This window comes from Cucurbita pepo, chromosome 14 (assembly GCF_057944985.1).
Source record: "Cucurbita pepo subsp. pepo isolate OVF chromosome 14, ASM5794498v1, whole genome shotgun sequence".
In the NCBI taxonomy this organism is placed as follows: Eukaryota; Viridiplantae; Streptophyta; class Magnoliopsida; order Cucurbitales; family Cucurbitaceae; genus Cucurbita; species Cucurbita pepo.
The window spans coordinates 3,812,777-3,827,134 of NC_141811.1; the positions used below are offsets into that span (position 1 = coordinate 3,812,777).

The following is a 14,358-nucleotide window of genomic DNA, read 5'->3' on the forward strand; positions in this document are numbered from 1 at the left end:
ATGTAGTAGGTTTGTATTGTTTGTGAGAATTTGAGCCACACAAAAGCTCTTTTGTAAAGTATTTTATTTCGACACGTAAAATAATATATGCTTAGTGGTTGATTTAATATTGTCCATTGATATATATTATTTGTCTCATTATTATTATTATTATTATTAATGAAAAAAATAAATTTTTTCAAAGAAAGGAAAATAAAAAAAAAAAGAGAAAAAAGGGTATCTTCTAATTAAATACATTGACACTAATAAGATTAAATAGAGAAAAATAATGAAAAATAATGGAGTGTAGAGCGTAGATGCCTCTAAAATTTCTAATGTAATAAATATATTGATTTAAATCTAATTTAATTTGTAAGAAAATTATAATTTTTTGAAATATAATTTTCGATGAATTTATATTCTACGTGTGACACGTAATATTTTATTTAAAATAAACGTCTAGTCATATAATCTTCTAAAAATGTAATAAATGTAATAAGCGAGAATATTATTAGATAAGTATTTAAAAAATTCAAAATGATAAAATAAAATTTGAAATATTTAAATGAAATAAATTCGAAACTTTGAAAATTTAACAAGTAATTTTATTTTTAAAATTTATATTTTTTTAGGTGACTAAAATGTTTGGCGGTTAAAATAAATATTTAAATAATATATTTTAATAATTAATTATGGAGTATATCTTCGTTCAGTTAATATTTTTCTTTATTTTTGGAAGTTGTTAGTAGTATATTTTATTAACAGTATATTTTATCTTATTTACCAAATTTAGTTAGTTATATATTTTCTTGAGGTATTAATTGATAGTTTGTATCTTATTTAAAGGTCGTCAATTTCAATTCTATTTCTCATTTTTTACAATAAATTTAATTTTAAAAAAATCTTAATACATAAAAGAATTTTAAAAAATTTAGATTAATTTAAAATTATTTTTGACTTTATGAATTATCTAAAAACTGACTGTAAAGTGATTAAATATATATATATATATATATATTATAATTAATAGAATCATTTTAAATATATAAGAATCAAACCAATTTCATATTTAAAATATGTTTTAAAAATAAAAATATATATAGCGCCAACAAAATAATTAATTATTTGTACCATAAATAATGTTGGAATATATATTAGCATCGGAATATTTGCATCTATTTCCCAAGTACTAAAAACGAATATAAAATTAATTGAAATTTGTCACGCGGTTTAAATTTTACATTAAGTAAAGTTTTAAATTTGTCGTATTAAAATAAAAATTATTCTTACAATAAAATATATCGACTTTAAAGCACGATAATCTTGATATGAACTAATTACAAATTTATTGATCTAAAAGTATGATTCTGTGTTTAATTTAATCAATTAGATTTTAAAAGTAATTGATTTTTTAAAATTATATTCATTTTTAATATTTTAAATTTAAGAGGAGAGGTGTAACCTGTTCGTTGGCCCGTTACGCCTTCTCCAATCGACGTTGTATTTCACAATCCAACTTCTTAGAGCCTAACGTTCTCGTTGCTGTTGCTACACCGCCTGATGTCGGGCTCTATTGTCCGTTTTTGTCTATTACATATGAGTCTCATGATTTTAAAACACGTCTAATTCATTGGAGGACATATTTGACTTATTAAACTGATTTTTTTAGATAAAGAATTGATGTGACGATTTAAATTCCTAACCCCTAACTAAAATTAAATTAACCGTTTAAGTTGACAAAAAAAATAAATTGTTTTTAAATTTTTAATTAAAAAGGGAATGTTTTTATATTAATTAATCCACCAAATTTTGCTAATGGAGGAGACATTTTAGAAGGTACTGGCCACCCAATTTGACCGGCAAAAGCAATACGTAGTAGGTGAAAAAAATAAATAAATTTACCGATCAGTCCAGTAAAACAAATCCACGTGTCGGTCGTTATAGTTACTATTTTATACTCACTTTCAAAAATTCTTATTCGAATAGAATAAATAATAATTTTAATTTTAATTTTATATGATAAAAATATTAGGTAAATAAAAAAAATCATAAATGAATAGTGTTCGTAACCTAACTCAACGGGTCAGGTTGACCCAACCAGAAAATGTCATCCTCGAACCAATCTAATAAAAATTTAACCTAACTCAAAATCGAAAAAAAAAATATATAAAAGCAAACCCAGTCTCTATGGTTTAGGTTAAGTAGTTCGGGTTGGTTAGATTCTCAAGTTACACGAACACCCGTGTATATTTGAGAGGATTACCTAATTTATTTTTTAATATTTATTCACTCACAAAATTACAACTATAACGTGACAAAATTAATATATAGTTGATTTGATATTTTGGTTCAAAGTTTATTTTCTCACGTCCGTCGTACCACGAGGTAATTATGATAGTCGTGATCGAAGAAAATCAAATCGAAGATTGGGCGAAATAATTGAAATAATAGTTTAATATTATTATTTTGAGTTGACTGAAAATTAATGTTTAAAACACGTGACATAGCACTACAATAAGGACTAGAACATGCACTATATAGTTTCTCATATAAAATTCAATGTATAACGGAAAGCTTGAGTGGATGGCTAGGCCAAGGTAGGTAACTTTGGTGGTGGGAATTGTTTATGTAAATTATTTTTCTTTTTTAAATATATCTTATAAATAATTTCCAAAAACTATATTATATTTTTAATGCGTTATATATATATATATAATTTTTTTCCTACCAAAAGTTACATACTGTGAGTAGTTGTTGTTACTCTCTTTCTTGCTTGCTTATATAACGTCTCTTTCAAAATCCCTCGCTGCCCTAGTTTTCTAAGACCTTCTTTTTAAACTGAGGCTAGAAGCTCGAGCATACGTCCGCTTGTAAGAACGAATTGGCTTAGCTCACTTATCGTTGGGAAGTGAGTGCCGCACAATCGCAAGTCCGCTGCCATCAAAAGTGCGATTATGACAAGTGGTATCAAAGACGTTATATAACTAAAATAGAGTGCGATTAAAATTGTGATTAAAATAGGTGCGATTTTGAAAGAGATATTATATAAGCAAGCAAGAGAGTAACAACAATGGCTCACATTTTATAACTTTTGGCCGGGAGATATATATAATAAAAATTTTAAAATTAAATAAAATAGAATAAGATAAGCAACATTGTAATTTTATAGTGGTTCAATCATCTCCGATTTACTCCACTCTCTAAGCACATATTCAAAATTTGAATAAACACTTCAGATAAAAAGCAAAACTGCTACACAATTTTTTTTTTACGAGTTTAAGAGCAAACTCAACTATTTATAGGGCTTAGGATTAAACGATTACGAGTGTTCGAAAATTTTATAAACATCGCTACAACTATCTAAAAGGTGAATTTACAATTTGACCCCTCACAACTATATTCTTATAATATAATAAAAATAATTATTAAAAAAAATAAAATAAATTAAAAATGGGAGGGAGCAATCAAAACTTTACTAAAAGTTGTAAAAGCTATTTTAAAAGATATAAAATAAAAGATAGCTTAAATAGATAAGAAAATTATCAAAATAAAAAATTAATTTATTGGACAATAATAGAAAATTAGTGGAAGATAGATAATAATAATAATAATAATATCTATGTGTGAACGGAAAAGCTTTGAATATTTTTAATAATAATAATAATAATAATAATAATAATAACATATATGTGAGAGAGTAACGGAAACGAAACCATTTTCCAATTTCAGTTTTTAAAAAATATAATATTATTTATAATATAATCTAGTTGCAGTTTGGGTTTTTAATTTTTTTAATTCTCTGCCACGTCGGACGGTCATGTGCAATTTTTTAATTTAAAATATTATTTTATATTATTTACATAATTAATTGTTTTAAACTATCAAAATTCCATTAATAATTTCTTTTCCAATCTATATATCACGATCTGATTTAAATTAATATGCCAACTCAGCCACCATTTTATTTATTTCAGCTCTAATTTAAATTATTTAATATAATATTAATTAATTTGAATAATTATTTTATTTTTTTTAGCAATTTCAATGAGTTTTTTTTTCTTCTACAATTCTTTTGATACTTAATAATAAAATTTTAAATTTTATTGCAATAAATAAATAAATAAATATATATATATATATATATATATATATATATATAATTGGTCATCCCGAGTTCAAGTCATAAATAATATTTTAAAATCTTTGAGGGGACCAAGGTCATATGAAGATATAAAAAGATGTAAAAAAAATATTAAATGAAAAAAAAAAATTAAAATCACGTGACTTTCGATTTAAAAAAGGCGAGACGGAGAGTACCTAGACAGGAGCTGTTATCTCATATTGTGATTTGTAATCGAGTTTATTAGGTTATCTCGTATTATGATATGAGTTTATTGAACAAGCGGTATGCTCGAGAGAAGAAAAACAAACTCTTAATAAAATCGACCATTTGTGAGATTAAAAAAAAATAGACGAATATGTGACTGTCTCACGGGGAGGTTTAATGGTTTTTGTTGAAAAAGTGAATTGTTAAGAAGTCTGAAAATATACTCTATTTTTGGGAATTTCTGAAAAGAGATCAAATTGTATGAAGTTTAATGCTCGAGAACATACGTTGTCCCGACCGTGACGTGCAAACGAATTGACTTAACTCACTTGTTGTTGAAAAGTGAGTGTCGTACAATTGCAAGTCTGCTGCCAAGAAAAGAGCGATTGTGACAAGTGGAGTATTTCGTGTCATCAAATTTAAAAGTTGAAAACCAAAAACGAACATAAAGGAAATGACAAATTTACCCCTACCCCGATCGAGGATAAAAAAATAATAATAATGAAAAAAATAATAGGAAGCCTCCAAGCCACCCCATTTCATTTATCATCTCAACCTTTGAAATTTCTTACGTCAATGGGTCAAAATCATTCAATTTCATTCTCCCCATAGCCAAGAACCTTCCCCTAATTTCATATAAATCACATCACCATTCTTCATAAAAACACCCAACACATCTTGAAAGCACCACCAACCCAACTCAACCCGACTTCTCCATCTTCCCCCATTTTTCCCTCTCTACCTATGCAGATTCACCTCCTCCACCGCCCCGACACCGTCGAGAAAGACGGCGGTGAGGACAAGAAGGAGGATCGGAAGCACGGGAGCGACGACGATAACGATAGCGATAACGATTTGCCATCGTCGTTGAGCCTTAGAGAGCTTTCAAAGGTTATACTTCCACCTTTGGGAGTATCGAGCTTTACTGACGATAATAAAGTGAAGCGCCATAAATGGATCATCTCTCCCATGAACTCAAAATACAGGTACTCACAGTCGTGCTTATTTTTTTTATTTTTTATTTTGTTTTGGTTAAAATTTTCCAAAAAAACAAAAACCCATTTTTATTTTCTTTTACCTTTCCTACTATTCTTAAAATATTAGTGAATAATCTCTATCAACATGATCATAGCTCAATCACATAACCACGAAATAGATTTATTAATTTTTATTTTTATTTTTATTTTTTGTATTTTTTCGATATTTTCTCATTTTTTTTTAATTTAACAAAGGAAAAATATTAGAAAATTGAATAATAATAATAGTAATAATAAATATATAATTAAAATGTTATTAACTTGGAAAGTCATGAAATTATAATTATTAGTTAAAAATGTTTTTAAATTTCAACTATTTTTGCATTTTGATTTTTTTTTGGAAGTTTTATTGCAAATTATGTATTAATATTAATATTTTATTTTATTTTATTAATAAAATAAATATACTATTTAACTATTGCCGACAAAACAGTAGGTTTTGGGGTACCAAAAAGATTCTTTACCATTTTGAGAAGTTTTTTTCCACAATATTCGATAATTAGCTGTCTCTATAATAATAAATAAATAAATAAATAAATAAATAAATAAATAAATAAATAAATAAATAAATAAATAAATAAATAAATAAATAAATAAATAATTGTTTCATTCAATGCAAATTTATGGGGTGGAGAATTCTACAAATATAAATAAGTCAATATTATTTTTAAAATTATTTTCATTAATTTTAGATCACCAAATCTTCATATGGATCTTATCTATTCAATAAAAATAAAATTTAATAATAATAATAATAATAATAGAAGAGAGAGGAAAATAAAATAAATAAATTTTTATAATAATAAAAGTGAGTAATGGGTGAAAAAAGATTTTACTTTTTAAAAAGGAAAAGGTATAATTCTCTTTTTTCTTTTTCTTTTTATTTATTTATTTATTTTTCTTAAAATTTTAATTTTAATCAATTTAAATATTTTTTTTTCTTATGAATAAAATAAATAATTTAAAGAAATTAATTTTTATAAGAAATAAATAAATAAAAGATATAATTATAGATGCCTTGATACTAAATTATATTCCCGTTGAAATAAAAACATTTTTATTTTGACTTACCAGCAAAAAAAAAAAAAAAAAAAAAAAAAAGAAAAAAAAGAATATACACGTGTAAATTGGTTAAAAATAATTTTTAGTTATCTCGGATTAAAATTTTGGAGAATTTTACCGCGGGTGAATTTGCAGGTGGTGGCAGTCGTTCATGGTGGTTTTGGTTGCTTACTCGGTGTGGGTTTACCCAATGGAAGTGGCGTTTATGGACGCGATTCCCAAGCGCCGATTGTTAATTGTAGATAATGTTGTCGATCTCTTCTTCGCCATTGACATCTTCTTCACCTTCTTCGTTGCTTACATTGATCATCGGACTCAGCTTCTCGTTCGCGATTCTAAGAAGATAGCTATTAGGTTTGAATTCTACATTCCTTATACTTTCATTTCCCTTTTCTTTGTTCATTATAGGTTTTGAAATGTGGTTTTTAGTACGAATTTTTGTGGTAGGTATGGAGGAAATCCGTTTTCTGAGGGGTAGATTATGATTAATTTGCTCTGAAATTGGATGTTCTTTCATTGGGTATTTGGCTGTTATTAGGTATATTTATCAGTTTGTTGCTGTGGTTAATTTTGAGTTCTTGTGCGCAAAGTAAAATGTGTTTGGAGAGTAGTTTTTTCAATGTTCTTGAAGTTGAAGAACATGATGATCAATGCGAGTGTGCTGGAAATAGTATTCTGAAATTGTAACTACATTGTTGTGGCTGTGTTAGCTTGTTGAATTTACTTTGTTTTCTATTGGAAAACCTTGTTTGAAGGATCTTCCAACCTTGCTATGCTTTTTAAGATGAGGTGTTACTCTTAGAAGTTCATTCAGTGATAGTTTTAAGCAGTGGTTTCACTTGTCAAATGATGGGATGAAAGTGCTATTGTGAGATCTCACATCGGTGTTGGGTCTCGAAGGGGGTGGATTGTGAGATCCTACATCGGTTGGGGAGGAAATGAAGCATTTCTTATAAGGGTGTGGAAACCTCTCCCTAATAGACGCGTTTTAAAACTGTGAGGGTGATGGCGATAGGTAACCGGCCAAAGTGGACAATATCTACTAGTGGTGACCTCGCGCTGTTACAAATGGTATCAGAGCTAGACACGAGGCGGTGTGACAGCAAGGATGTTGGCCTCGAAGGAGGGTGGATTGGGGGGGGTTCCACATCGATTGGAGAAGGGAACGAGTGCTAATGAGGACACTAGGCCCCAAAGGAGGGGGTGGATTGTGAGATTCTACATCGGTTAGGGAGGAGAACGAAACATCCTTTATAAAGGTGTGGAAACATCTCCCCAGCAGACGCGTTTTAAAAACCTTAAGAAGAAGCCCGAAAGGGAAAACTCAAAGAGGACAATATCTTCTAGCGGTTGTCACATACTTGTGATTGGGATTTTAGCCTAAATCTCTACAACTTACATAAATGGTGTTCCATAGGTACCTGTCGACATGGTTCTTGATGGATTTGGCATCAACAATCCCATTTGAATCACTGGCCTATCTGTCCACAGGCAAATATGATATTTGTCTCCCTTTTGCCCTCCTAGGATTGCTCAGATTCTGGCGACTGCGACGTGTCAAGCAACTTTTTACAAGGTTTGTTCTCAGTCATCTTATCTTATTGATCACTTATTCCAAACGCTCGAACCTTATTAACGTTCTATTCCGTTGTTCAGGCTCGAGAAGGACATTAGATTCAGCTACTTTTGGATTCGATGTGCTAGGCTTCTATTTGTAAGTAAAATAAAGAATCTGTTCAAACTGATTGAATCTTCTTGAAAGGTTGGTTAAAAGTTGGTGTTCTGTTTGTAGGTTACTTTGCTCTATGTCCATTGTGCCGCATGCCTCTACTACATGTTGGCTGACCGGTATCCAAATGAAGGAAAGACATGGATTGGAACAGCGTTTCCAAATTTCAGAGAGACTAGCTTTGGAGTGAGATATGTTTCATCCATGTATTGGTCTATCACCACTATGACCACGGTTGGTTATGGTGATCTTCATGCTGTGAACACCATGGAGATGATCTTTATAATCTTCTACATGCTCTTCAATCTCGGGTTAACCGCTTACTTGATCGGTAACATGACAAACCTAGTCGTTGAAGGAACTCGACGCACAATGGAATTCGTAAGCATTCATATAAGTTCCTTTTTATATTTCTTTCTATATACGATTCCCGTTGTTTTAACTCGACCATTACTGTTACGGCCCAAGCCCACCGCTAGCAGATATTGTCCTCTTTGGGCTTTCCCTTTCGGACTTACCCTCAAGGTTTTAAAACGTATCTGCTAGGGAGAGGTTTCCACACCCTTATAAAGGGTATTTCGTTCTCCTCCCCAACTGATGTGGGATCTCAAAATACACCCCCCTTCAAAGCCCAGCGTCCTCGCTGGCACTTGTTCCTTTCTCCAATCGATGTGGGACCCCCACCAAATCCACCCTCCTTTGGGGCCTAGCGTCCTTGCTGGCAGACCGCCTCGTGTCTACCCCCTTTGGGGAACAACCTCCTCTCTAGCACATCGCCCAGTGTCTGCCTCTGATACCATTTGTAACGGCCTAAGCTCACTACTAGCAGATATTGTCCTCTTCGAGCTTTCCCTTTCGGGCTTACCTTCAAGGTTTTTAAAATGCATCTGCTAGGGAGAGGTTTCCACACCCTTCTAAAGGGTGTTTTGTTCTCCTCCCCAACCGATGTGTGATCTCACAATTACGTGAATTGGTATGCTTTTGCAGAGAAACAGCATCGAACTGGCATCGAATTTTGTTAACCGAAACCGCCTGCCTTCGAAGTTGAAGGAACACATATTAGCATACATGTGTTTAAGATTCAAAGCCGAGAGCCTAAACCAACAACACCTGATCGAACAGCTTCCGAAGTCGATTTGCCATAGCATCTGTCAGCAATTGTTTATGCCGACCGTGGAGAAACTCTACCTCTTCAAGGGTGTCTCAAAGGAAACACTTGTGATGCTGGTGAGCTTAGCAGTTCTTTAGCTTGGGTTTGGACTACTCACCTATGAACTTTAGCTAACGTGCCATGAAATGTGACAGGTAGCCGAGATGAAAGCCGAGTATATACCGCCTAAAGAGGACGTGATAGTACATAACGAAAGCCCGGAAGAAGTTTATATCATCGTGTCCGGGGAAATCGAAATTATCGACTGTGAGACGGAGGTGGAACGGATTGTTGGGACATTACACTGTGGCAGTATGTTTGGGGAAGTAGGAGCACTTTGTTGCAAAAACCACAGCTTTACATACAGAACCAAAACTCTTTCACAGCTCTTGAAGCTCAAAACAAGTGTGCTACAGGAAGCTATGCATATCAAACAAGAAGACAGTACAGTCATCGTCAAGAACTTCCTTCAGGTTCGTATACGAATTTTCGAGTATAAGTCCCCTGAAAACGGAACAATTTTCAAACCAAATCTTTGAGAGAAAAATCTGTTAAAACTCTTGTAGGAAAGGGAGCTGAGCCACAAAATCACCATAGAAGGTTCGCCCGAAAAAGAGACGACGCCGACTTTGATCGAAGAAAAGGATCAAAGTTTCAACTGGAAACACTCCATTGAGTTAGATTTTAGTAGAGTTAACATATACAAAGGCCATCCAGTAGCCAGAAAACAGGCTTCTTGTGATGATCCTGGAAAGCTCATCAGATTGCCACATTCAATGGAGGAGCTCAAAAGAGTTGCAGGTAACATTCTAATGGAAACTTCATTATTTTCAGCGAGTTCGAGATCGATTGATATGTTCTTGACTCCGGTTTTGGGAATCTTAACAGGTGAAAAGTTTGGATTTGATGCAACAAATGCTGTTTTGACAAATGAAGAAGGCTCTGAAATTGATTCCATTGATGTGATAAGGGATAATGATAAGCTTTTTTTCTCATAGCTGCAGATTATAAAACTCTGAAATCTGAGGCTATGAACATACATAGGTATTAGATGATCAAGAGAGGTTTTTCCCATAAAAATTAAGAAAAAGGGGAAAATTTGCTAAGCAAAGCTCTGCCTTGATCAATTATTTTGTATTGTTTTCTTCATTTTTTCTTATTGAAATTAGTTGAAAGGAAAAAGCCTATATATCCATCTGCTTCGTTTAAGCTTTTTTGCTCGACCATTGTGGAGCGAGAGTTCGAAGCATTAACTTAGAGATAGTACTTGATGTTTCATCCATTGAGTTATGTTCGTTCATCCATCAGGTTCAGGGTTTCTTTTCCGAGCTTAGTTATTTGGATTATAAATTTGATAGATCATTTCAAGTATCAATGAACCGAATCATAAAATGTTTGAGTCAGGTTGGTTGAATATAGTCCAACAATTAAGTTGAAGTTTTATTCTCTCCTTATACACAGTAAACTTGTTTGATGAATCGATCTTAGACCCAACTATGAACTATATTCAATAAAATGAATAGGTTGAATTTCATGCGTCGAGTAGCATCCAAATGACACGTTCAATTGTCTAAATATGTTAATAAGACAATATTTAACAATACATCAAGAATCAAGTGTATATTTAGTCTCTTTTATATACATAGAATAAAAGAAAAAGATTCGTAGAGAACGGAACGAAGGAAGAGAAAAGAAATAAACTAATTTAAACATAGTTCAACTACTTAAGATATATACTCATCTAAATGAAGAGAACCGAACAAAAAAATAAAATAAATAAACCAATTTAAACATAGTTCAACTAGTTAACATACATACTCATCACATAAAGCGAACGAAAAAAAAAAAAACTAATTTAAACATAGTTCAACAGTCGGGATCGAGGTCGAAGGAAAAAGAAAAAGGGTATATATGTTTGTGCATAGCGTAGACATTGGGCCTATGATTCTTCCATTATAAACAAAACAAATAATCTCAACTTCAAACCCTAAAAACAGAATGTTGGGCCTATTTATCAAAATTAATATTAAATTTTTAACTTCCAACAAAATCTATTTTCCACCTCATTCTTTTAATTTCTCCAATTTTTTAAAATTATTTTCTCTAAAAATATATTAAAAAAAAAATGAAAAAGCATCGAGTCAAAGTAGTCAAACTTTTACACACACACACACACACATATATATATATATATATATATATATATATATAAAGAATAAATTAAAAAAATAAAAAATTTCTTGAAAAATAAAAAAAAAAAAAAACTTTTTCAGGCAATGATTCTATCAATCCATTTGGATTTCAAGTTTAGATTACTTTGAAGGGAATCCATCAATAGTAACCTTTATTTATTATTTATTTATTTAATTAATTAATTAATAAAAAAAAAACCAAACCAAATTCTTGATTCCAATAATTCAATCTTTATCTTCTAAACCCTAATATGCTCTTGGTCTACAACATTTTGATTTCAATTTTGTTTGATCCCTACATTCCAAAACCCCCATTTTTTTTTTTTTTTTTTAGATTTTAATAACTTAGGAGTAAATGATATTATAGAAAAATATGGCCTCGCTCGTGTGTTATACTAAGTTTGAGATAGGCGAATTGTTGAGTAATCAGTGTCGGTATTCACTTGAGCTATACTTATATCAGCAACAAAACTACAACTTATGACGAGTCAAGTTTGATTTCAAAAGTTAAGTTAGGTCCTTGAATTTTTAACTTTTAACTACTAGGTCAATGGCCTGTTGGACAGAGGGATCTATTAGATAAACAAACCATTGAAAGTGTAAAAATCTATGACATACCCATTAAAGCTTAGATGTGTATTAGACACAAAATTGAAAAATTTAGAGGAACTGGGGTGGTCCTCCATGCATCCAATTAGAGGTGGGTGTGTTTTAGACCATTGTAGAAACATAGATAGGGTCGCAGCTTCACTTCTCTCCTTCACCTTTACAGCAGAGCACGCCCAACCTCGGGAAGCTGGAAAACTAAGACCTTACCTTTACAAATGGTGCTCTATCCTGACTTCGCTCCTTCCTTTCGTCAACGCGGTTATACGTTCATAAGTTCCGAGACGAAAGTAAACAAAACCCGATACTTACAACCCATAAATTAATGGTTTGGTGTAACAAGTTTGCAAAGATAGCAACCATTTTTGGCATCCATTGTGATTTGGCAATACAAATTCAATGACTCTCTCTCTCTCTCTCATTCTCTCTCTCTTAAAAGCATTGTTTTTGTAACAGCAGAGCCCAATCATCTCCTCCACTGAATAGGAAACACACATGATTGCACCCAACAAGCCAATCCTTTCATATTATTCTTCCCTCCCCTGTTCTGAAACAGAGTCACCTATTTATCTTCCCTTCTTCATCTCTCCCCCTCCATCACATATAAAGCTCTCCACTTTTCACACATTTACCCACTTCTCTCAAATGGGTACCTCCTCTTCTACAGCCACCTCCCTCCATGGCTTCTATCAGTTCATCTCCCATGAGCTCGACGACCTCGACGCCGCGGTCGTCTCCTCCGACTTCATGTCTCTTCACTTTCTTCAAAAAGTCCTCTCTTTTCTTAGAACCCTCCACTCTCAGCTCATCCAACTTGGCCAACGCCTCCACCTCCCCGTTGGTGGTAAGTGGCTTGATGAGTATATGGATGAAAGCTCCCGCATATGGGAAGCTTGCCAAGTCCTCAAATCTGGAATCTCAAGCTTGGATATTTTTCATGAGGAAGCTTTTGCTATAACTTCTTCTTTGCAGGATCCTCATTTTCTTCGTGTAAACGCTCGGGCTTCTCAAAGGGTTCGTTTCTGTTTTGCTCTGTTTTGATATACTCTGTTTTGCTCTGTTTTGATATACTCTGTTTTGCTCTGTTTTGGGGTTTTGCAGATTCTTCGTTCAATTACTGATTTCGAGAGGAATGTTTTTGGGTTAGAAGAGGAAAATAGAAGCTTGATGTATACAAGAATTCATCCATTATCACTGTTCTGTTTCAACAGCAGAGGCAGCGGCGGCACGTCAACCGGAATTGGATCAACGTTGAAATTGAATGCTTTCAATGGATTCAGAGGGGTTCTTCATGCAGTGAAGAGCATCAGCTCATTACTTCTAATGATTCTTCTGTGTGCTCTTGTGTATTGTTGGCCAGAATCAAGCTTCCATGAAAGTTGTGAGATTGAGAATGAAGAAGATCACCATTTAAGGACCATGTTCAGCTCGAGCTTCATAGCATCAATGGCAAGATTGAGACAGAGAGTGGCAAATGAAATAGACAGAGTAGATGGGCAGTCAGTGGGGATCTTGCTGTTTGAATTCAGGGAAGCAAAGGCAGCCATGGAAGGCCTGAAAGTGGAGCTCGAGAGGGGTATGGAGGAAGAAGAAGAAGAAGGAGATGAAATTGAAGAAAAAGTTGAGAGATTGAATGGTTGGTTTGGGACATTGAGAAATGGAGTGGACGCCATTGTTGGGCAGCTTGATGACTTCCTTGATGAGATTGTTGAGGGAAGACAGAAGCTTTTGGACATGTGTACTAATAACAGGTAGAGAAGGGGGAAAAGGAGGATCTGGGTATGCTTCAAAATGCAAAATTTGAGAAGAAATAGTGAAGATTTTTGGAAGATAAGAGATGTTGTGTAATTTTTACTTAGTGTTTTTTCATTTTTGATTTGGAATCACATTGTTTATAGAAAGGTTGTGATGATGTTGCAGCCTATGATAGCTTAAAAGGAAGAAAATTCAGGAGGAGAGAGAGAGAGGGAGAGAGAGAGAGAGAAGCATTGATTCTGAAATTGCTTTGAAGAAAAGCAGCAAAATAGAGAGAGAGAGAGAGAGAGGAGAGAGAGAGGATTTTGGCAGTGAAGAAAGGAAAGATTCTTGTGGCATTTTATAAGCACACCACAGAGCCACACTAATATTATTCCAAACAAATCCAAAGGTCAATTATACTCAATACATAAACAATTTTGTACTCTAATTAAAGTATCAATGTGATTTGATTTTTTTTTTTTTTCTTTTGGATCTTTTTCGTAGAGTTTAATGGATTAAGATATATGTTCTCGACCAAA

At 32.5% G+C, this 14,358-nt stretch overlaps 2 protein-coding genes across 2 annotated transcripts; both read left to right on the plus strand.

Moving 5' to 3' along the window:
• Window positions 1–4,885: 4,885 nt before the first annotated feature.
• LOC111809799 (potassium channel AKT2/3) lies at window positions 4,886–10,479 on the plus strand. Its single transcript, XM_023696229.2, has 9 exons — window positions 4,886–5,292; window positions 6,541–6,759; window positions 7,823–7,981; window positions 8,062–8,119; window positions 8,198–8,515; window positions 9,122–9,361; window positions 9,440–9,757; window positions 9,851–10,085; window positions 10,173–10,479. Exons 1-9 carry the CDS (start codon window positions 5,051–5,053, stop codon window positions 10,280–10,282), a joined length of 1,899 nt encoding a protein of 632 aa, XP_023551997.2. The 5' UTR covers window positions 4,886–5,050; the 3' UTR covers window positions 10,283–10,479.
• Window positions 10,480–12,100: 1,621 nt separating this feature from the next.
• Window positions 12,101–14,297, plus strand: LOC111809981 (uncharacterized). Its single transcript, XM_023696490.2, has 2 exons — window positions 12,101–13,096; window positions 13,184–14,297. The coding sequence occupies exons 1-2, from the start codon at window positions 12,578–12,580 to the stop codon at window positions 13,835–13,837; spliced, it is 1,173 nt and encodes a 390-aa protein (XP_023552258.2). The 5' UTR covers window positions 12,101–12,577; the 3' UTR covers window positions 13,838–14,297.
• The last annotated feature ends 61 nt before the right edge of the window (window positions 14,298–14,358 follow it).